The 23285-nt window shown below is 43.3% G+C and overlaps 1 protein-coding gene across 1 annotated transcript in view; it reads left to right on the top strand.

Annotated features, from left to right (window-relative positions):
• GABRP (gamma-aminobutyric acid type A receptor subunit pi) overlaps positions 1-20991 on the top strand; it is a 262987-nt gene extending 241996 nt beyond the window's left edge. Inside the window, exons 7-8 of the mRNA XM_073649199.1 lie at positions 4025-4221; positions 20704-20991. Coding sequence (XP_073505300.1) covers positions 4025-4221; positions 20704-20991 — 485 coding nt within the window. The remainder of the gene's footprint in view (positions 1-4024; positions 4222-20703) is intronic.
• Positions 20992-23285: the final 2294 nt, after the last annotated feature.

Below are 23285 nucleotides of genomic sequence, written 5' to 3'. Positions count from 1 at the left end.
AAGGTAATATATACCAGGATGGTGAATATATATACCAGGATGGGGGCATATACAAGGATGGGGAATATATACCAGGATGGGGAACAGATACCAGAATGAGGGACAAATACCTGGATGTACTATATAGGGTCATTATACTGTGGAGCAATATGTGGGGCACACTATATTGTAGGTCATTATAAGGAGCCATTATACCGTGGGGCACATTATACTATAATTCACTATATGAGGCCATTATACTGGGGGTAATATGTGCCGCCATTAGACTGTGGTGCACTATATGGGGCCATTATACTGTGGGGTACGATATGAGGCTATTATATTGTGGGCCATTATACTGTGGGGCACTTTATTGGGCCATTAAACTGGAGTGCACTATATTGGGCCATTATACAGTGGGGTACTATATGGTGCCATTATACCGTGGTGCGCTATATGGGGCCATTATACTGTGGTGCGCTATATGGGGCAATTATACTGTGGTGCGCTATATGGGGCCATTATACTATGGTGCGCTATATGGGGCCATTATGCTGTGGTGCACTATATGGGGCCATTATACTCATAAATTTAATGAAGTTCATAAAATGATCACGGCCCTTCTGACATAACAGTAAAGAAAAAGGTACAGAACAGATCTTACATCGGCCGCGGTCCGGCCACTCAAGGTTAACAATAACACACGGGCCAGGTTAGCACAAACACTCAAGCTCCTCTCTCTGAAGAGCTAACTTCTCCATACACTGAACAACACCTGAGTAAAAAGGCTGGCTATTCATAGCCCAGACCACATCCTTGGGTGGAGATATAGTGAATGGCCTCTCACCCTCACTATGGCCATTCACTAAAACCAAGCCCTTTTAAAATGGCGGTTTAACACCCCCAGCACATAACATGCTGGAGAAAACTTCAAGGTTTCAATTCACTGACACTAACAGCCACAGTGAAATATGTCTCCCCTCCAGTACTTTGCCAGTGACTTTATCACAGTGGGTTAGTAATGGGGGTGTTTGATAAACACCTCTCCATTGCTAACACCAGGGCTTGATGCCAGATGTAATTTTTGACAATTCACAGCTGTCATCAACCCCAACTACCATTACCCTGATTGCCACCGCACCAGGGAAATTGGGAAAAGCCGAAGCTAAGCGCTAGGATTGGCACATCTCATGTGATGTGCCACTTTTGGTGTGGCTGTGGGCTTGTATGTTTAGGCTGGGAAGGACCCAATAACCAGTGACCTTCCCAGTCTGATAACATAAGCTCCCTGCTGTCTGCTTTACCTTGGCTGGTTACAAACATTACTTGGAACCTTACGTCAATTTTTTTCATTTAATTATTAGGGTAAACACCCTTTAGTGCCACATAAAAAGGCACTAGAGTCTACAGGACTTTTTTTTATCTATTTATCTTTTCTATTACACCACTGCTCCCATAGAAGTGGACAGAGCAGGGTTATACAATTCTAAGGGAGCAGTGGTGTAATGTGCGACCCTGCTCCATCCACTTCTATGGGAGCAGTGATACAATGCATGACACTGCTCCATCCACATCTATGGGAGCAGTGGTGTAATGCGTGACCCTGCTCTGTCTACTTCTATAGGAGCAAAGGTGCAATGCGTTGCTTTGCTCCGTTCACTTCTTTAGGAGCAGTGGTGTAATGTGTGACCCCACTCCATTTACTTCTATGGAAGCAGCAGTATAATGTGTGACCCCCGCTCTGTCTACTTCTATGGGAGTAGTAATATAGTGGACAGAGCGGGGTCACCCATTACAATACTGCTCCCATAAAAGTGGACAGAGCACGGTCACACATTTATAAGGGAGCAGTGGTGTAATGCATGACTCTGCTGTATCCACTTCAATGGGAGCAGTGGTGTAATATGTGACCCGCTCCATCCACTTCTATGGGAGCAGTGGTGTAATGTGTGACCCTGCTCAGCCAACGTCTATGGAAGCAGTGATGTAATGCGTGACTCTGCTCCGTCCACTCCTATGGGAGCAGTGGTGTAATGTTTGACCCTGCTCTGTCCACTTCTAGTGGAGCAGTGATGTAATGGGTGACTCCGCTCTGTGTACTTTTATGGGAGCAGTAATATAGTGGGGGCGGAGTCGGGTCACATCTTACATACATTAGATACTGCGTATCTAATACCATCCTGTGTGATACACTTCGCTGAGCTCAATATCTAATCCCATCATGTGATACACTACACTTAGCCCTGTATCTAATCCCAGTATGTGTTACTCTAAGCGTATCTAATCGCGCACGTGATATACTCCATGTTTATAACCCCAGTTTATAATACAGGAAACAGCACCATCTAACAGAATCAGTGCTGCTGTCCGTCCTCTGTGTCACTGTCTACTTGTCAATATCACTTTGCAGTCACCAACAAAATGGCTCCTCACAGTGATCCTAAACTTCACCCTTTTTTTATCTTTTTACAAAAACCCAAAAGGGGAGGAGAGGAGAGGAGTGACTCAGACACCTGTGAGCAGATCCCACCCATATTTACTGCAGTTGTAATGTGAGTTAGTTGTACACTAGGTTTTCATGGCAAATTTCAGCAGCTGCTCCCCCTAGTGTGTAAAAGTGGAAATACCAAACCTTTTTAAACCTATTTTTTTTTTTTGCAGCGGGGAGAAAATTTACTTTATTCTCCCTGCCAGCATTCGGTTTCAGTCATGGGGGTGGCGCAAGTTCAGTCATCGCTCTGAATACACAGCCCTGACTGTTAGGGTATGTGCACACGATGCAGAAATGAAGCAGAAAATTTCTGCATCATTTCTGCATCTCCCTGGCAGAAAAAACGCATGCAGATTGTGCATGCGTTTTTCCTGCAGAATACATGCGGATCCACATGCAGATTCACATGCGTTTCCGCATGCAGATTGACAAGCGCTTTCCAGGCGATGTTAGCATCACCTGGAAAGTGCTTGATAACTAGGTCACACTATATAAATCCATGCAAACAGCATGGATTTATACAGTGTGAACCGAGAGAGTGTATATACTTACCTCCGATGGCCCGCGCTGTCCTGCTCACTCCGTTCTCCCGGCTGCCGGCAACTTTGAATTGAAAGACCTGCCGACGTCAGCGTCACGTGACCCGTCACATGACTCTGACGTCACCGCAGGTCCTACAACTCACTGCAAGTGCCGGGAACCAAGCGGGAGCGCTGCGCGGGCCGACAGAAGGTAAGAATACATTATTTTTTATTTTATTCTTCTTTTTACAGCTTTTTTAATGGTACCTGGGTGTGGATGAGACTCTCCTCTCCTCCACACCCGGGTACCATCCGCACATTAGAACGCACCAATTACGCAAGTACAGATGCAGTCTTGCGGAATTGGCGCGTTCTAATGCAAGTCAATGGCGGCGAAATCGCCGCGTTTCCGCAAAATTAATTGACATGCTGCGGATTTTTGACCGCAGCGTTAACGCTGCGGAAAAATCCGCATCATGGGCACAGCACATGCGGATTTCCATTGGGGAACATTGCTGCCCTTCTACCATGCGTTTTTCATGCGTTTCCGCGGCGTTTACGCAACTGCAAAAACGCCGCGGAAACGTATGAAATACGCATCGTGTGAACACAGCCTTACTCAGGCTTCCAATCACTGAAAAACAATAGACCAAGTTGTCTTCTTTTTGTGCTACATAATTTTGTATAGAATATTAAATTCTCCTACTTTATTTGATGCTGCACAAAAAAAGATACATAGATGTATACTGGTTGGATGTATGGACACTCGATAATAGAGTACAGTATGTTTGACCTATTTGTAATTGTAAGATATAATGTAAACAGACCCTGGTATTGATCGTGATAGCAAACCCAGAACAGAAAGCATTATGAATGGGAAATGCTCAGAAAATCGAGAACGCAGCTGCCATGGCTTTATTAGTGGAAATTGTAATGCAAATTCAAACAGATTTATTTGATAAAACAATGACATACATCCTGCCGATGTTCTGTATAATGCCTATATGTCATATTCTTTGTTGTTTCATTGTAGGAGTTACCACTGTCTTAGCCATGACAACCATTTTAATGGGGTCCCGATCTACTCTTCCTACTGCCAATTGTGTCGTAAAGGCCATTGATGTGTACCTTGGTATTTGCTTCGGCTTTGTTTTCAGTGCATTACTGGAGTACGCAGTCGCTCATTATTGCACTGAAAAACATGCTGCTATCAAAGAAAAAGAAAAAAAGGTAAGATAACAGAGGAACGTGGTTTTTATTATTCAATGCACACTGAAAGAAATTGCTTTTATTTGGCTGGCAGATGTTATGTACTGTTGATACCTTTATTGATGCTTTATGGCCTCATTCTAAAAAAAAAAGGAGTAGCACATATTTGGAATTTATTTGTATTAAAGGAAATCTGTCAGCACGTTTTTGGTACTTCATCTGAGAGGAGCGTAATGTAGGCAAAGAGACCCCAATTCCAATGATTTGTCAGGTTTCCGCCATAAGTTTCAGGTTGCACAACTGACAAAGTCCAATCGGGCATCTAGTGTCTGCAGATGGTACAAAATTTTTTCCTGTCTCTCTCGCTGGTGGTTCAACTGCTAACACAGTTCTGAGCTCAGAGATGACTGGGGATCAGCCCAAGGCCATGCAAACTGTTATGCCCACCGGTGGCGCATGTGGAATTGTGGCCCCACTGTGCCACAGGGCCAGGCCAGCCTAGGAAGGGGTGTAGCTAAACAGCTACCTGGTGTTCACTGGAGCTCCTGATGGTGGAGACATACCGGGCTGCAGGTAGCCATCAGGTACCACTCCTAGGCAAATCCTGGGACTGCAGCTGCTGACCCCATGGATCAGTTATGCTGACATGGACTAGGGCTACATTCAGACACACAGGTCTAGGATACTGAGTCAGGAACTGGCTGCACACGGACAAGGGGGACAATGTTCAGACACTGGCCACACTGGGAACAGGGGACTTCAGGAACAGGACTGGCCACACCAGGACCAGGGGACAATGTTCAGGCTCTAGCCGCACCAGGACCAAGGATTTGGGTTCAGGACTCTGGCCACACCGGGACCAGGGATTTGGGTTCAGGACACTGGCCGCACTGGGACAAGGGATCCGGGTTCAGGACACTGACCACACCGGAACCAGGAGACCTCACAACTACACTGGTAGAACACCATACTACTTAATGACTAAACATGTTGCTTGGCGACTCTCTAAGGGAGAGGGTGTCTTTTATACAGGATGACTCCCAGCAAATTTTACCGACAGAGCATGTTTCCACATTTATCCCACAGAAGCTGCTAAAACATTTCACCCACAGAGCATGGGCCAGGGTATCCCCATAGAATCTATTTACAAATGTCACCCACAAAGCATGGTTTCATATCCCCCCAGCTTTAAAATTTCACCTCCAGTAGCATACAAGCAGATGCTGACAAAAAACTGCTAGTTTGATCTTGGACTGAGCTGGCGGTCTGCCGCAAGGCTTGCGACCATCAGTCCCAGCCCCTTTGCATTGGGACGCCTCACCAATACTGTTGCTTGTTATTTCAGGTCTAGCCATTATAATAAATAGGGATTTTCATATAAAGCTGCATGATCCAGTCATCAGCCAGTATGTTTAAGTGCAATTATCATGTGCAGTTATCTTATGCATGGAGGGTGTAAGCAAATTCTGAATAATATTTAGGAGGGAAGGGGGGAACTTAGTTTAGTGAGTTGAGGTGATATGCTTGTTTAAAGAGATGTTTTTAAAGCACGCTTAAATAAGTGGGGCCTAGGTATCAGTCAGATCGTCTAGGATAGTGCATTCCAGAGAACTGGTGCAGTACAAGAGAATTCTTGGAGATGGAGGTGCGAGGTTCAGATTATGGAGGATGATAGTCTTAGGTCAGTTTCAGAATGGAGGGCACGTGTAGGGCAATAGACAAAGATGAGGGAGGAGATATAGGGTGGGGCAGAACTTTGGAGAGCTTTGAGGGTAAAAGAAATTAATTTATTAGAGGAGAGTGTCTAGAACTGAGCCCTGAGGAACGCCGATAGTAAAGGGACGAGGACAGGAGTAAGAGCAAGCAAAATATACAGTGAAGGAGCGGTCAGAGAGGCAGGAGAAGAACCAGGAGATCATGGTGTCCTTAATCCCAATAGAAATATGCCGACATGTGAGTGCGTTCATGCTGCACTATATGCAACATGATCCCCGTATAGTTATGATTCGAAATAGTGCTGACTACTGGGTTGCCACTCTGTTAGATCCACGTTATAAGAGTACATTTTTCTAGATGCTTCCCACCCTGGAAAGGGACCGGCGAATGCTGGAGTATCGAAACACGCTTTTACACAACCTTAACATAGGTTTTCCCCAAAGCCAGCAGTGAGGCACACATAGTTCATCGCAGCTCTACACTCCCAACCTCCGGCATGCCAATTCGTCAATGTCAAAATATTAGCACCAAAAATAGTGTAACTGGCAGAAGCAATTTCTTGGAGTCCTTTCACTCATTTTTTAGACCAGCTCGTGCACCTGCACAACAGATTACAAGTCTGACACGTGGTTAACAACTGGAGAGGATGGTGCACTCCTGATTGAGTCACCATCTGCTGGCTTGGCTGTAGTGGAATAGGTTTTGGTTCCTAATTCTACAATTTCTACTGTACTGAAATTGATGCCACTTTGCTAGTGTCTGTCACTAATTTTTGGAAATGTGGGGAATCTTGATTGGGTCTCCATCTATTGGGTTTGGCTGTAGTGGAAGGGTTGTCGGTCACCATTATACTAGTTCTACTCTAGTGAAATTATTTCTTTGGTGCAGATATTTTTGGCACAAGGGTACACAAGATACAATCGAAATTGGTTTTCTTAGTACTGTGGTATATAAAGCAGGCTATATTTCATCTTTTAATTTTTCGGTGCTGATATTGTTCTCCATTCAGGGGTACACATTAGTAATGAAAGAGCACTAAATGTGCTGAACTTAGTGGTTCAGCGGTTTCTCAAAACCTACCCAGATCTGCCAGAGCTGCTTGTGAAAGTACAATGCGTGTGTGCCCATTTCATAAAGTCAGCTATAGCTTCCACCACCCTGGCCATTCTCCAGCAGTGTTTGTAGCTTCCAGCTCACCGACTGTTGTGCATTGTCACCACATGATGGAAATCAACATTCTAGATGTTGGGAAGGATTTGTGAGCAGCAGAGGACAGTTTTTGAGTACCAGCTTCAACACGCCTATCAGCATTCAGGTCAGCCTCCACACATAAGAGCTGATGAGTGAGCATGGATGTCTGACATCTGTGCCATCCTCTAAAACTCTGAGGACTCCACCAAGATGGTGAGCGGTGATGACACCATAATTAGCGGCACCATCCCCCTTCTCTGTCTACTGAGACGCTCAATGCTCACAGTTAAAGAGGAAGTATTGCAGGCAGAGCAAGGAACTATGCACCCCAGCCTCAACTCATCTCAATGCGGATTGGCTGATAATGAGGAGGAGAAGGATGAGGAGGAGAACATGGACAGTCATCCTCTTGGGGAGGACAGGAAACTTTTGGCTGTCTTGGAAGTCTTGATATCCCTCTTTCAGTCTGTGGGAAAGCTGTATGAGTTTCACTTAATGACCTTCAGTGGCTTAAACCATGGCTTTGCTTATGCACGTTATTTCTCAAAACGCATTGCAGATCAGGCCATTGTCCAACTCTGTAGTGATTCAATTCAAGGCGCAAAGAAAGATCTTTGTCTGTGACTAAGCACTACCGAGAAGTGTGAGCTGATGTTGGACGGGCTGCCATTGCTTATGCAACAACCTGCATTAGAGGACTTCCTTAGAGAAATGACTGCCAGAATAGATACGGTTTCCTTCTATGCCAGTCCTTTCACCAACCTAAAGAATGTGGCTGTGGTGAAATACAACTCTCACCAAGAAGCAGTGTCAGACTGAAGAACATTGGGCCCACCAGAGGATTTGATTCTAAGGGACCACCTTTCTCCCCCGCTAAACAGCCCCATAGCAGCTGCAAAGTTTGCGCTATGCACTCTCCTGAAGAAGCCACAGCCCACCGAAGGAGTCTCCGGTTCTATGGTGGGCCCGTCAAACCCTGCCGAGAAGCAGCCCTGGCTAAGAAAAGTCTGTGGGAAGGTTCCCGAACGCTTTATGTCTGCTTTTTTACTGTGGCCTGGCTCCAGTGAGATGTACCGTCCCTGGCCACATTCACTTGTCCACGTGTTTCTGGTTAGGAGGTCCTTCCCACAAAAGTGTCTTCAGCTCCTTTGTGAGAAAGTAATGTTTGCTCAGCTACTCTACCAAATAAAATTCCTGAGGTACGGAAATTGTGGATGGCTTTGCTTCTGGTACTGGGTGCTAATACCAAACCGTGGCATGCCATTCACTGGATATTCCTGGCTGGTTGGAGACAAGCTCATTCCCACAGAAAAGTACCAGCAAGCTAAGGATATGGTGGCCTCTATCATTATGAAGCAGTTTGCTCGTTGTCTAGTAGTCTGGCTTTTATACTAAAGATCCTGTTAATTTTTATAGTTTTAAGTGAGCACGCCGAGATCGTGGTTTCTGCTGCATCACTTCCAGGCCGAGATAGTGGCAGAGAAATTGCTGTACCATCAGGTTGAGGATGTAAGCCATGCAAGGCACGTGTCTGAGGATGCCCTGGCGTAGGGCCACCTCCAGGATTGCACCGTTATCGCACACGGCCTTCCCTTGCTCCAGGTTCAGCGGAGACAGCCATTGCTCAATCTCAGCCTGGAGAGCTGTCCACAAATCTTCAGCTGTATGACTGCGATCTCCAAGGCATATTAATTTTAACACTGCCTGATTGCGGTGAGCCCTGGCTGTGCAGTACAGAGGTGGGGGGATGCTCTCTGCACTGTTGGAACGTGTGTCTCCTTAAGGCAAAGGTTGAGGGCACAGGTGGAGGCCCTAGAGGAGGTGGAGGATGCAGAATAACTGGAGGAAGTGTTAGATACAGAGGTTTGTCACGCATAGTTCTCCATGTTCTGGTGTGTATTTATTTCTCCCACCCATCCATGCCCACCCCCATGGGTTAACATCTGGTGATGAGGGTTTGGATTCTTCTTGTGCCCTACTTTGTCCGGGCCCGGATCAGCTGAAAAAAATGTGGGCATCACTACACATGCTTTCACCCTCTTGAGTCTGTGAAGCTTTGGATCAGACCTCTGATGTCCCAGAATAGAATGTGTGAACAGACTCGCCCATCTGTGCTTCCCCACAGTCATTTGGCCGGTTGGAGAATTGTGACGTGGGTGAAAACAAGGGTAATTGGGGTGCCACCTCTGAGGACTGTACTGTGTGTGATGTTAAGGTGGAGGAAGATGCAGCGCTTGTCATCTACTGGAGCACTTGTTCTTCTTGCCTCTCATTTACAAGGTGTACCGCTGTGCGACTGCTAAAGAAAGGGAGTGGAGTCCAGTAACAGAAGTTTTCAAAATTCTGCACAATTGCTTACTGCAGAAAAACAAACCTTCTTCTCATCTCTCATATCAAATGTGTCTCACAACCCTAAACGCTATTCAGTACTTTCAAGTCTCTGCCAACCAGTTCCCCCTCCCTCTCCTCCCCTCTCATCTCAGCTGAAGACGTAGCCTCATTCTACAAGCAGAAGATTGACAACATAGGGCAAAGCTTTTGCTTAAAGTCCCAACAGCCCCTTCTCATAACATCTCAACTCTCCTCCTCCAAAACCAGCTTCCACGCCATCACGGAAGATCATCTTTACTCTCCAAATCACTTCTCACCACCTGTGAACTTGACCCAATACCATCCCACCTCATTACAAACCACACCACAGTTTTCATCACAAGCCTAACCCTCCTCTTCAACCTGTCACTAACAACTGGCATCTTCCCCTCCTGATTCAAACATACCTCAATCAAACCCATTCTCCAAAAGCCCTCCCTTGACCCATCCTATGTTTAGTTATCGCCCCATCTCACTTCTCCCCTATGCCTCCAAACTAATGAATCAACACGTCTATTGTGGACTGTCCTTCCACCTATCCTTCTGCTCCCTTTTTGACCGCTTATAATCTGGCTTCCAATCTCACCATTCCACTGAAACTGCCCTGACTAAAGTCACCAATGACCTACTAACTTCCAAATCCAAGCAAGACTACTCTGTCCTTCTCCTCCTTGACCTGTCATCTGTCTTTGACACAGTATACCATACCCTCTTACTACAGACTCTCATCTCTCGGCATCACAGACTTGGCCATGTCTTGAATCTTTTTATACCTAACTAACAGGACATTCAGTGTTTCACACTCACACACCACCTCCTCATCTCATCCCCTATGTGTCGGTGTCCCCCAAGGTTTAGTTCTAGGACCCAGGCTCTTCCTCATCTACACCTTTGGCCTGGGACAGCTCATAGTCTCACGGCTTTCAGTATCACCTCTATGCTGATGACCTGATATCACCTCCTTACTAACCAGAATCCCACAATGTGTGTCCTGTATTTCATCTTTCTTCTCTGCTAGATTTGTAAAAAATTAACATGGATAAAACAGAATGCATTATCTTTCCACCATCTCATTCATACCCCCCCAACTGACCTATCCATCAAAGTGTATGGCTGCCTACTCTCCCCAGTCCTTCAAACCTCAGATCCAAGCCCTTTCCACTTGCTGCTGACTCCAACTCCAAAGTATATCGGGGATCCGCACATTCCTCAACCATGAATCTAGAAAAACACCAGTGCACGCCCTAATAACCTCCCGCCTCAACTACTTCAAGCTTCTGCTCTGTGGCCTCCCTTCTACCACTCTCGCACCCCTCCAATCTATCCTAAACTGTTCTGACTGATTAATCCACCTATCACCCCGCTATTCCCAGGCTTCTCCCCTCTGTCAATCCCTGCACTGGCTCCCTGTTGCCCAGAGACTCCAGTTGAAAAGCCTAACTTTGGCATACCTAGCCATCGAAAACCTGTCTCCTCCATACATGTGTGACCTAGTCTCCCTGTACTAGTTTCCTGCATGCAACCTCCCATCCTTCCAAGATCTCATTCTCTACTTCCCTCTTATCTCTTCTTTCCACGATCCAATACAAGATTTGTCCCGTGCATCTCTCCTATTGTGTAACTCTGTACCCCAACACATCAGACTGTCACCTACCGTGGAAACCTTAAAAAGGAAGATGAAGACCCATTTCTTTTGACAAGCATACAATCTGCGGTAAGCCTCGCTCCAGCATACCGCTGCACAACTAGCTATACACTGACCTACTGTACCCTCACCCATCCCTATATAAAGGAGTGGGTCTCCTATACTGTTACTGCATATGCAGTGACTGCAAGGGCTGCCAAAAATTTGGAGGCACTCCAATAACCCTTTGAAGAGACGTAGAGGAGGTCCTCATTAAAAAAAAATTGTTACCATTGTTAAGGAATGGGTTTCCTATACTGGTAATGCCCATGCAGTGATTGCAAGGACTAGCAAAAAATTGGACCCACTCCAATACCCCTTTGAAGAGATGTAGAGGAGGTCCTCATTAAATAAATTGTTACCATGGTTAAGGAATGGGTCTCCTATGCTGATAAGTGCATGGGCTGAAAAATATTTACCCCTTGGGGTATACATGAACAAAACATACTGTATAACATAATGAATGTTAGAGGTAGGCCTCTAAAAAAAATTCCTACGGGCATCATAAACACCCTTACAAAAAAAATTATGTGGGTGTTGCATTACGGTCACCCTGGTGATATGATGGAGGAGGATGAGAAGAAGGAAGAGGACAACAGAAAATAGAAAAAATCAGGAAGCTTATACCCATGTCTGGGTGTGAAAAGGTGCATGGGAATAGACCCCCCCCCAAATAAAGCCACTGGATTTTACTTTATGTTCCGCTGCTATCATCCTGTGGTGTTAAGAAGTCTGGCCCAATCCAGCCCTTGTTCATTTTTATAAGAGTCAGTCTGTCAGCATTTTCAGTTGACAGGCGGATGCGCCTATCAGTTATAATGCCCCCGGTGGCACTAAAAATCCGCTCTGACAAAACACTAGCGGCAGGGCAGGCCAGGTCCGCCAAAGCATAGAGTCAGTTCTTGCCACGTGTCCAGCTTGGATACCCAATAATTATAAGGCACAGAGGGATCACGGAGGACGTTGAAAGGTACTCCTTTAGCATCTTCCAAAACTTTTCTGTTCTTGTCAGAGTACCCTGCACATCAAGGGCTGGGCGCTGGAAGGGTCTGAAAAAACTTTCCTCATTAACATATTGCCTGTTGGCAAATAGAACCCCCAACTAAAGCTCTATAAAACTTAACTTTTAATAATTAAATCCTTATTATAGTAGTAATTTATATTAAAATTCCAATATAGGCGCAGGTAGTGAGGACTATCAGGATTATTCAATTGGCATAACTGTGTATCCAATAGCCATCCTATCTATTTCCATTATCATATGCTTGTGGCCGCGGACCACTTATTGCACTATTCCCTACCTGTCCTATTATAAACTAAAATTATAGCCTCCCCGACATGTTTCGCCTAACCGGCGTCTTCAGGGGATAAAGGCTAAATGACACCCAAAATGGTCGGGAGGACGTGTTCTGTCCCAGGGTCCGACTGTCTAAGGGTCCGGCTTCCACTATATTAACCCAGTGTGCCGTCAGTGAGATGTACCGTCCCTGGCCACAAGCACTTGTCCACGTGTCTGTGGTTAGTTGGACCTTCCCAGTAACTGCATTGTTGAGGGCACAGCTAATGTTCAGGGACACGTGCTTGTGTAATGCGGGGATGACACACTGGGAGAAATAGTGGCGGCTGGGGACTGAGTACTGAGGGACGGCCGTCACCATGAGGTTGCAGAAAGATTCCGTCTTCATAAGTCTAAAAGGCAACATTTCAAGCGCAAGCATTCCAGAAGTGTGTGAGTTTAGTAGTGTGGCCTGTTGGCTGTGTATTTGCGCTTGCGTTCCACGGACTACAGTAGGGACAAATGAATGCTGCACTGGGACAAGGACGTGGCTGCTGATGGTGGTAGTTGCGAGTGTGCAACGACAGGTGCAGGGCGGGAGGCATCTTCACCTGCACCGTGGACAGGGGATTGGCGTGCATCCACAACAGCAGAAAAGGCAGTGGTGTCGCCCGCAGACACTATTTCTGGATCCTGGTATTCGGCCCACCTAGTTGGGTGCTTTGCTGTCATGTTCCTGAGCATGCTGGTGGTGGTCAGGCTGGTAGTTTTGCTGCCCCTGCTGATGCTGGCCTGGCAGATTGTGCAAATGGCCCTTTTGGGGTTATCTGGACACTCTTTAAAAAAGAGCCAGACCTTACAGTTGGACTAGCTACTTCCGTCGTATTGGTGTTACAGGGAACAGTTGTGCGTCTTGTGTCTGTGGCCACCACACTGTTTGTTCCTGCCTGTTGTGGTGCTATGCCTCCCTCCCCCTGTGTGCTGCTATCCTCGCTATGCATGTCACCTTGCCAGGTTGGGTCAGTGACTTCATCGTCTACCACCTTGTCTTCCACATACGCACCCTGGGCCTCCTCCTGACTTGGTGGCAATTTTGTCTCATTATCATCATCCACCTCTTGCAACAGTTTCCAACCATCGCCTTCATGTGAACGTGGCTGCTCAAATATTTGGGCATCGCTACATGCGATCTCCTCTTGCCCCTCTTGAAGCTAGGTGGGCGAGAGGCCCGAATCTATAAATGGAAAAGTGAACAGCTCTTCGGAGTGTCCAAGTGTGGGATCAGTTGTCTCTAGGCACTCGGCATGGTGGGAGTAAGGAGGATCAGGGAGAGGAATATGTGGTCCAGACTAACGGCTACTGAGACTTGACCATGTGGAAGACAGGGTGGCGGTGGTGGTGGTGGCAAAGTGACTGGAAGCATTATCGGCTATCCAACCAATAACCTATTCACGCTGCTCTGGCTTCAAGAGTGGTGTTCCGTAGCCCCCTAGTAATTGGGACAGGAAGGTACTTCGACATGATGTGGGTGTTTGTTGTGCTTCCTCAGCAGGCACAGTTCCATTTTGCCCATTACCTCGGCCTCTGCATGCACCATCACCATCACGTCCACTTCCCTGTCCCTTGCCATGCGCCTTTACCATAAATGGAGTGTAATATTTGGCACGCTCCACAAAATGTCTGTATTATTACCGCAGTATAATGAAATCACGTGTGACGACTACGGTTTTAGGCTGTGGCCTTGTACTATAGTATTGGTCAGAGACCAAGTGTGAATAGGTTCAACAAAACACAGATGGCTGACTTTAAATGGAGTATATTTAGCACGCTCCACAAAATGACTATATAACCGCAGTAATATGCGATCATGTGTGCCGACCACGGTTTTAGGCTGTGGCCTTGTAATATAGTATTGGTCAGTGACCAAGTGTGAATAGGTTCAACAAAACACAGATGGCTGACTTTAAATGGAGTGACTTTAAATGTGACGATTATTATTGCAGTAATATGGGATCAGGTGTGATCATGGAAAAGTTTCTCTGCTTGCACAATACAGCAATGTGAATAAAATTTAAAAAAAATCTGCCTATATTCTGCTAACAAGCAAATGGAGCAGAAAAATTGATTACTGTATTGCTTTTTAAACAAATAATCAGGATTAGGAGCAAAAAAATAGCCTTTATATGTAGGGCTATGGATATCTGTAACAGCAGCAGCAGACAGAACGTGCAATGGACCCTATTGTGCTGTATACACTGTCCACAAACCCTGCCTAACTCCTGCTATCACCAGTAATATATGCAGCTGGATTAGACCTCAGAAGGACTATTAGTTTAGATGTATATATAGCTGTGAAGTACCTCACTAAAACAACCACCAATTCTATCCCTCACTCAGCAGCACCTCTCCCTACTCTGCCTATTTCTGGGGTACACTGTGATGAGCATAGGGTCACCAGGTCTTATATAGATCTGATGACACTATGCGGCCAGCCAATCGCTGTAATACCACAACCAAGATGGCTATGCCATTACAGTGAGTGGCAGGCAATCCTTGCATGTTAATTGGCTCTCTAAAGAGCGCTAAACATGTGGGGAGGGGACCCGAGCTCCTGCCCGAGCATCCCAGAAATACTCGAGGAGCGCCAAACATCATGAGCAGTGAGATGCTCGGGTGAGTACCTAGCAGTTACGAGCATGCTCACTCATCACTAGTCAACAGTTGATGTTATGAGACAGAATAGTCATCCATGACAATTTAGAGGCTCTATAATGGGGATGAGTAGTTAAATCCTTTAATGAGCTTTAGGCACAAAGGTAGAGTAAAATCATTTGTACCCCTGTGTGGAGAACAATATCTGCACCAAAGAATTTAAAGATGAAATATAGCCTGCTTTATATACCACTGTACTAAGAAAACCATATAGCCTGCTTTATATACCATGGTATTAAGAAAACCTATTTAGATTTTATCATGTGTACCCCTGTGAGAACAATATCTGCACCAAAGAATTAAAAGATGAAATATAGCCTGCTTTATATTCCATGGTACTAGGAAAACCAAGTTTGAATACATCATGTGTGGAGAACAATATCTGCACCAAAGAATTAAAAGATGAAATCTATCCTGCTTTATATAAAGTATGAACCACAGTAGTAAGAAAACCAATTTCTATTTAGTCATATGTATCCTTGTGTGGAGAACAATATCAGCACCCAAATATTTGAAACTGACATCTGGCCTGCTGTATGACGTTAGTAACCGAAGAAAGAATTTTTTTTAGTGTGGATGAGGCCTGTATAACGTAAGAGAAATGCTCCAAACAATTTCAAACTGAGATCTCCGCTACTGTTTCATGTTAGTAGCAAAAGAAAGTTTTTTTTCCCCTGTATGGAGAGCAATATTTGCACCAAAGAATTAAAAGATAAAATATAGCCTGCTGTATATACCACAGTAGTAAGAAAACCAATTTCGATTTAATCATGTGTACCCCTGTGTGGAGAACAATATCTGCACCAAAGAATTAAAAGATTAAATGTAGCCTGCTTTATATACCACAATGGTAAAAAAAACAATTTCGATTTAAAGGGAATCTGTTACCTCCTGGCACTTATCTGACCTCTAATATGGGCATACAAATGATAGAAATGTAAATCTATTCATACCTGTATGCCTCATATTAGAGGTCTTGTTGCTGTGAAATGTCTTTTTATACAATCAAGTTTCTGATGCTTGCAGGCCCAGGGACTGGAAGAAATCCCCATCTACTGAGTTAATTGCAATGTTTCCCCCCTCCACCGTTTTTCACAGTGCCCAGATTTGGCCTTGGCAAGTGCACATCACAGGGCACTGTAACAAGCAGGGGAGGGGGGAAATATTGTAATTAACACAGTAGGCAGGGATTTCTTCCAGGTCCTGGGCCTGCAAGCATCAGAAACTTGATTGACTACAAAGACATTTCACAGCAACAAGACCTCTAATATGAGGCAGACAGATATGATTAGATTTACGTTTTTATCACTTGTATGCCCATATTAGAGGTCAGATACGTGCCGGGGGGTGACAGATTCCCTTTAATCATATTTACCCCTGTGTGGAGAACAATATCAGCACTCAAAAATTTGAAACTGACATTTGGCCTGCTTTATGATGATAGTAACAGAAGAAAGTATTTTTTAGTGTGGATGAGGCCTGTATAACATAGGAGATATGCTCCAAACAATTTGAAACTGAGATCTCCCTACTGTACCATGTTAGTAACAGAAGAAAGTTTTTTTCCCCTGTATGGAGAACAATATTTCCACCAAAGAATTAAAAGATGAAATATAGCCTGCTTTATATACCACGGTAGTAAGAAAACCATATAGCTTGCTTCATATACCACGGTATATAAGAAAACCAATTTAGATTTTATCATGTGTACCCCTGTGAGAACAATATCTGCACCAAATAATTAAAAGATGAAATATAGCCTGCTTTATATACCATGGTACTATGAAAACCAAGTTTGAATTCATCATGTGTACCCCTGTGTGGAGAACAATATCTGCACCAAAGAATTAAAAGATAAAATGTAGTCTGCTTTATATACGTACCACAGTAGTAAGAAAACCAATTTTGATTTAATCATATGTACTCTTGTGTGGAAAACAATATCAGCACCACAGACAGTCTGTAGAAAAAAATCGCAGATCTGCACTGCCCCATAGTATAACATTGGTCCGAGTTCTATCCTGATAAAACATCAGATAGCACTCAGCCGTGTAATACGCTGTGAGCGAGCCCTAATACTACTGTCGGAACAATTATTTCCAGCAGTGTTGGTGGTACTGCTAGAAGTTCCCACAATTTTTCTGTGGTATGGCTCTTATTTTCTCTCATGCTACCTGTGAAGAGAAAATTCTTCTAAAGCCATGGCCTCACTATCAGTATTTGGTCAGTATTCGGTCAGTATTTTTTCTCATGAGTGGGAGCCAAAACCAGGTGAGGAACAATCAGAGAAAAGGTATAATAGAAACAATTGCACCAATTCTGCATTTATCACCCACTCATGGCCTCAGGGGAGGCGGAAACACAGACTTTTTGTTTTTTTCCTCCCCTTCTCCCAAGAGCCATTACTTTTTTATTTTTCTTTCTACATAGACATATGAGGGCTTGTTTTTCTGCATGACAAGTTGTACTTTAAAATGACATCATTCACTTTACCACGTAGTGTACTGGAAAACAGGAAACAGATTCCAAGTGCAGTGAAATTGCAAAAAAAATTCATTTCTGACATTATTATTTGAGAATACTTTTTATAGCATACATTCTATGACATTGGTGGGGTGAGAACATTTTTTATTGATGCCATTTTAGGATAGATATGACAGTTTGATCACTTCTCAAAGCATTTTTTTGTACTGTTTCAGAGACCAATGATTTTTTTTCAATTTAGAGTGTTTACCAATCAGGTTAAGCATTATTTTATTTTACTAGGACTTTTATGGATGTGGCGATACAATATGTTTTTTAATTTTTTTTTCATTGTCTATTTTTAAAGGGGAAAAGAGGGGTGGGTTGCACTTTTGTTGTTTTTTTTTTTGTTTTTTTTAATTAAATTTTGACTGTATTTATTGAACCTGCAAAAAGTCTGATCACTTTTTCTATACACAGTAATTCCACAGTATTTCTGCATATAGTAAAAATCAGTTTCCTTTGAAGCTCATACACATGCTGTATATGTGTGTCTTTGCTGTGTGTCACAGCCATTATCTGTCTTGTATGGTGAGGATTTACCCTGTGAGCTCATTCCATACACTCGCTACCGACTAGCACCATATATGTTCGGTCAGTAAGGTGGCTAAAACAGGTGTGGAAAAAGTCATTTTTTTAAAAGCAGTACTTTTGTGGTGTATAAGCTTGTTAAAATGTACTAGTAAAACAGTTATGAAAAAATAACCCTTTTGGGGTTTTTATTTTATAGATATTTTTTGCTTTAAATTCTCCCCTTAACAAAAATTTTCTAATCCCAAAATACTGTCACTATGTATTTATGTGCACAGAAAGTAAGTTGCGAGAACAATATTGTTATGGCTCATTTCTTTCTAAAATCTGAATAGCAAATCAATTGTGCAAAAATGTAAATTTATTTAATCTTGTTTTACATACTGAAAGGCAAAGTGATGTCTAATGTACCCAAAAATGGTATCAATGAAAACTACATCTTGTTTCAAAATGTAAGCCCTCACTCAGCAATTGTTGACAGAATTACTGTATGTTCAATTTATAACTCACAGAATATGGTGATACAGTATAAAAAAGAAATATACATATGTTTTCAAACAGTATATTTATTGAACAAAAGTAATAAAATGTAAATAAAACTACATAAATTTGGGATCACCATAATCATAGTAAGGCCACGGCCCCACTATCAGTATTTGGTCAGTATTCGGTCAGTATTTTTTTTCAGGAGTCGGAGCCAAAACCAGGAGCCACCCACTCCTGCTGATAAATTCAGAAATGGTCCACTTGTTTCTATTATACCTTTTCTCTGATTGTTCCTCATCTGATTTTGGCTCCCACTCCTGAGAAAAAATACTGACTGAATACTGACCTAATACTGATAGCGGGGTCATGGCCTAACACAGAGAATAATGCTCAAAACAGAACCAAAAGGATAAGTTTTTCTCTACAGTTTGTCTTGGGATTGATTTAAACTGCTTCAACACATTGCCCTATGACAGAAGACATTGGGGACGATAGATCAATGTGTTTATGGCAAAAAACTGATGTACGATACTTTGAATGCTGTCAACATTTTTGCACAACTTTTCTGCATTTTTGGCAGCTCTGCTTAAATGGGCAGAATGGGGAGGAGCAGAGGTAGCACAAAGTATACCTATGCCTGCCCTTCAAACTTATGGAAAGTGGTGGCATTTTTCTTGCTCCAAAAATGTTACTTCATTCTCTGATTGGAGTAACATTTCTGGAAAGGTGCACACTACTGATAAGATGCACTCCTTATCAAATTCGGCACATCTAATTCCTGCACACCACTCGTTAAAAATGGCATATGAAAGCAGTCTTAATGAATCAGCCATTGTCGCTAAATGCCAAGACTAAGCAGAAAACTAGCTATGATTATCATAAAAAAAAATTGTTTATAAACAGCAGTAACCCAATGTATAGATTTTAAAAATGTGTGTGCCCATGGCAGATTGGAAGCATATACTTTAGTCTAATATGTCAGGTGAAAGATGATGTTATGTCATGTTGGAATTCAAGCAGCCAATTTTTTTGTTCTTCCTTGAAAGATGCTGAAGTCAAAAGGAGTCTAGCGGAGTCTCCTTTTGACTTTGACAGGAGAAAGTAGCTGAGCTAAGCATTCCTTTGTATGGGAGAGGCGGGAGAGCTAGCTGTCGGCTGAATGATCGAACATGTATGTAGACCCGCTCCATCACAGCAAACCTCTAGGTGCTCTCATGGGATCTATTGAGAGCGAAGTATAGCCTGTCCATCTGTTCTTCTACGTATCTGATCACCATTCTGACTTGTCTCTTATAGATCAATATATTTCTCATTTATAACTCATATCGAGAATTAATATAGATATTTATTTATTATGAAAAGATAATTTTCACTACCATTTCGGTTCTGTTAGTTATATTGACACCCACAAAACACTGAAATTGGCAAGTATTATCTGGTCTCAAGTAGAGAAACTGATGCAAGGTGTAAGCAGAAAATCTCTGCATGAGAAGACAAATGCTAATTGTTCTCATGTTGGTGTGGTTGTCCACCAACTAAAAATGAACTTTAAGTTGCCACCTTCTAAGTCGGGTGGCAAATATAAAGCTCCTTATGAAAGAATTGACCATATAAATCTACGAGCTATCAGATTACAACTCACTCCTTCTTTCAGAATACAAAATGTTTTTTTCATGAATCTCTATAGAAAATTTTTGATTTTCATGTTTATCCTGTCTGAGCTCAGCCTATGGTCAAAGTCATCAAAGAATTTTAGCCTCATTTTGTTGGGTAGACTGTGCAATATTCACTTATTGATGTGGTTATGGCCTGGACGAAAGCTTTTTGGAATGTGATAAAATGAATGTTGTTAAATTAATCAAGAACTTTTCCAGTTGAATTTAAAAGTTAAAAGGACCTATCACCAGGTCAAAAATGGCTATTATTCACCTTAAATTTCCGATACTGTTCCAGAGATGTGGGCCTTTTGTACTTTGGGTATATTTTCTAATAACTCTATTTTACTCTGTTCTAGATTCCACCAGAGGAATGGGAAGATAATATTGTCATCCTACTCAACAATGATATTAAAGAAAAAAACACAAGCGAGGACAAAATAGAAAACAATGTACTAAAATCAGAAGTTAAAACAACTAGAGTCCATTTTAGTTTTTGTTTGAAAATAAGAGAACGATTTGACAAATGTGTTGATTTTTTTAAGGTGAAAAATCCTGACAACATTGATTATTACTCCAGAGTGGCTTTTCCTCTGGTGTTTTTAATTGTGAATTTATTCTACTGGTCTTACTACCTCTTTATGTAAGGAAGCATCCATGTTATGAATCATTTTATGGTAAAAAGGTATTCATATGATACAGTAATGTGGCACTTGCAAAATAGTATACAAATTTTTTCTATGTTACAATGGCCATTAAATGTTGAATTGGTTCTCATTTTTATTTTTCAATAAATCTCGATTATCATATGTAGGGACTAGAGATGAGCGAGCTTTTCAATGTTCGGTTCACGATCTCCGAATTTTCAATATTCGCCGATTAGTCGAACATTCGCCAAACATACCCAAACCCCTTTGGATTCAATGGGAGACAAAACCAAACATAACACCTTCAAACGGGGCCAAAAGCTCCCAAAAGAGATAAAATTAGGGGCAAACACCAGGAAAGTGGCATCAATTGACCCAGAGTACAAGTAGTATAATCGTTATTTATTATTATAACACCATTTATTCCATGGTGCTTTACATGAGAAAAGGGGTCACCAACTAGTACAAGAGGAGAGAGGAACCTGCCCTTGAGGGCGCACAAACAGTCTATAAGAGATGGGTGAGGATACAATAGGTGAGGGTACAGCAGGTCGTGCAGTGGTAGGGTGGAGTGAGGGTTACTACAGGATGCACACTTGTCGGTTTCCATGGTAGGCGAAAGTCTGATGTGTTGAGGTACAGAGTTCCACAGTAAGGGAGATGCATGGCACACATCTTGTATGTTATTGTAGCAAAAAGAAATAAGAGGGAAGTAGAGAAGGAGATCTTGTGAGAATGGGAGGTTGCGCGCAGGTAAATACAGGGAGACTAAGTCACACATTTATGGAGGACACAGGTTTTGGATGGCTTTGTATGCCAAAGTTAGGTTTTTCAATTGGAGTCTCTGGGCAACAGGGAGCCAGGGCAGCCATTCACTTTGATGGATAGGTCAATTGGAGGGGATGAATGAGATGGTGGAAAGATGATGCATCCAGTTTTATCCATACTAAGTTTTACAAATCTAGCAGAAAAGATATATGAAATAGAGGACACACATTGTGGGATTCAGGTTAGTATGGAGGTGATATCAAGTCCAGAGAACTAGATCTGTGTGTCATCAGCATACAGGTAATACTGAAAGCTGTGAGACTATGAGCTGTCCCAGGCCAAACGTGTAGATGGAGAAGAGCCTGGGTCCTAGAACTGAACATTAGGGGACACCCACACATAGGGGATGAGATGAGGAGGTAGTGTGTGAGTGGGAGACACTGAATGTCCTGTCTGTTAGGTACGAGGAGATACAACAAAGGTCCAAGTCTGGGATGCCGAGAGTCTGTAGTAAGAGGGAATAGTCTACTGTGTCGAAGGCAGATAACAGGTCTAGAAGGAGGAGGACAGAGTAGTGTTGCTTGGATTAGGCAATTAGTAGGTCGTTGGTGACTTTAGTCAGGGCAGTTTCAGTGGAATGCCAGATTGTAATCAGTCAAAGAGGGAGCAGGAGGAGAGGTGGGAGGACAGTTCAAAATGAATGTGTTGATCCAGTAGTTTGGAGGCAAAGGGAAGAAGTAAGATGGGGCGATAGCTAGACATAGGATGGGTTAAGGGAGGGCTTCTGGAGCATTGGTGTGATTGAGGTATGTTCGAATTATGAGGGGAAGACACCAGTTGTTAGTGACAGGTAGAAGAGGAGGGTTAGGCTTGAGATGAAGACTGTGGTACAGTTTGAAATGAGGTGGGATGGTACTGGGTCAAGTTCACAGGTGGTTAGATGTGATTTGGAGAGTAAAGATGATCTTTTCCGTGATGGCGGAGAAGATGGTTATGGAGGAGGAGAGTTGAGTAGTTATGAGGAGGGGTTTTAGGGACTTTAAGCAAAAGCTTTGCCCTACGTTGTCAATCTTCTGCTTGAAGAATGAGGCAAAGTCTTCAGCTGAGATGAGAGGAGATGAGAGGGAAGGGGAGATGGTGGACAGAGGAGGGACTTGAAAATACTGAATAGCTGTTTAGGGTTGTGAGACACGTATCATATGAGAGATGAGAAGTAGGTTTGTTTTTCTGCAGTGAGCAATTGTGCAGCATTTTGAAAACTTCTGTTACTGGACTCCACTCCCTTTCTTTAGTAGTCAAACAGTGGTATGCCTTGTAGATGAGGTGCAGGAAGAACATATGCTCCAGTAGATGACAAGTGCTGCATCAAGTGGCCTCTGCTCCTCTACCTCCACCCTAACATCACACACACTACAGTACTCAGAGGTGTCACCCCAATTACCCTTGTTTTCACCCACATCTCAACTCTCCACCTACCCAACTGACTGTGGGGAAGCACGGATGGGCGAGTCTGCAGAGCTGTTCAC

Source organism: Phyllobates terribilis, unplaced genomic scaffold (genome assembly GCF_046119375.1).
Source record: "Phyllobates terribilis strain yellow unplaced genomic scaffold, ASM4611937v1 Scaffold_10__3_contigs__length_209671492, whole genome shotgun sequence".
Classification (NCBI taxonomy): domain Eukaryota; kingdom Metazoa; phylum Chordata; class Amphibia; order Anura; family Dendrobatidae; genus Phyllobates; species Phyllobates terribilis.
The sequence above is the reverse complement of the archived record's forward strand: the minus strand, read 5'-3'. Positions and strand labels throughout refer to the sequence as shown.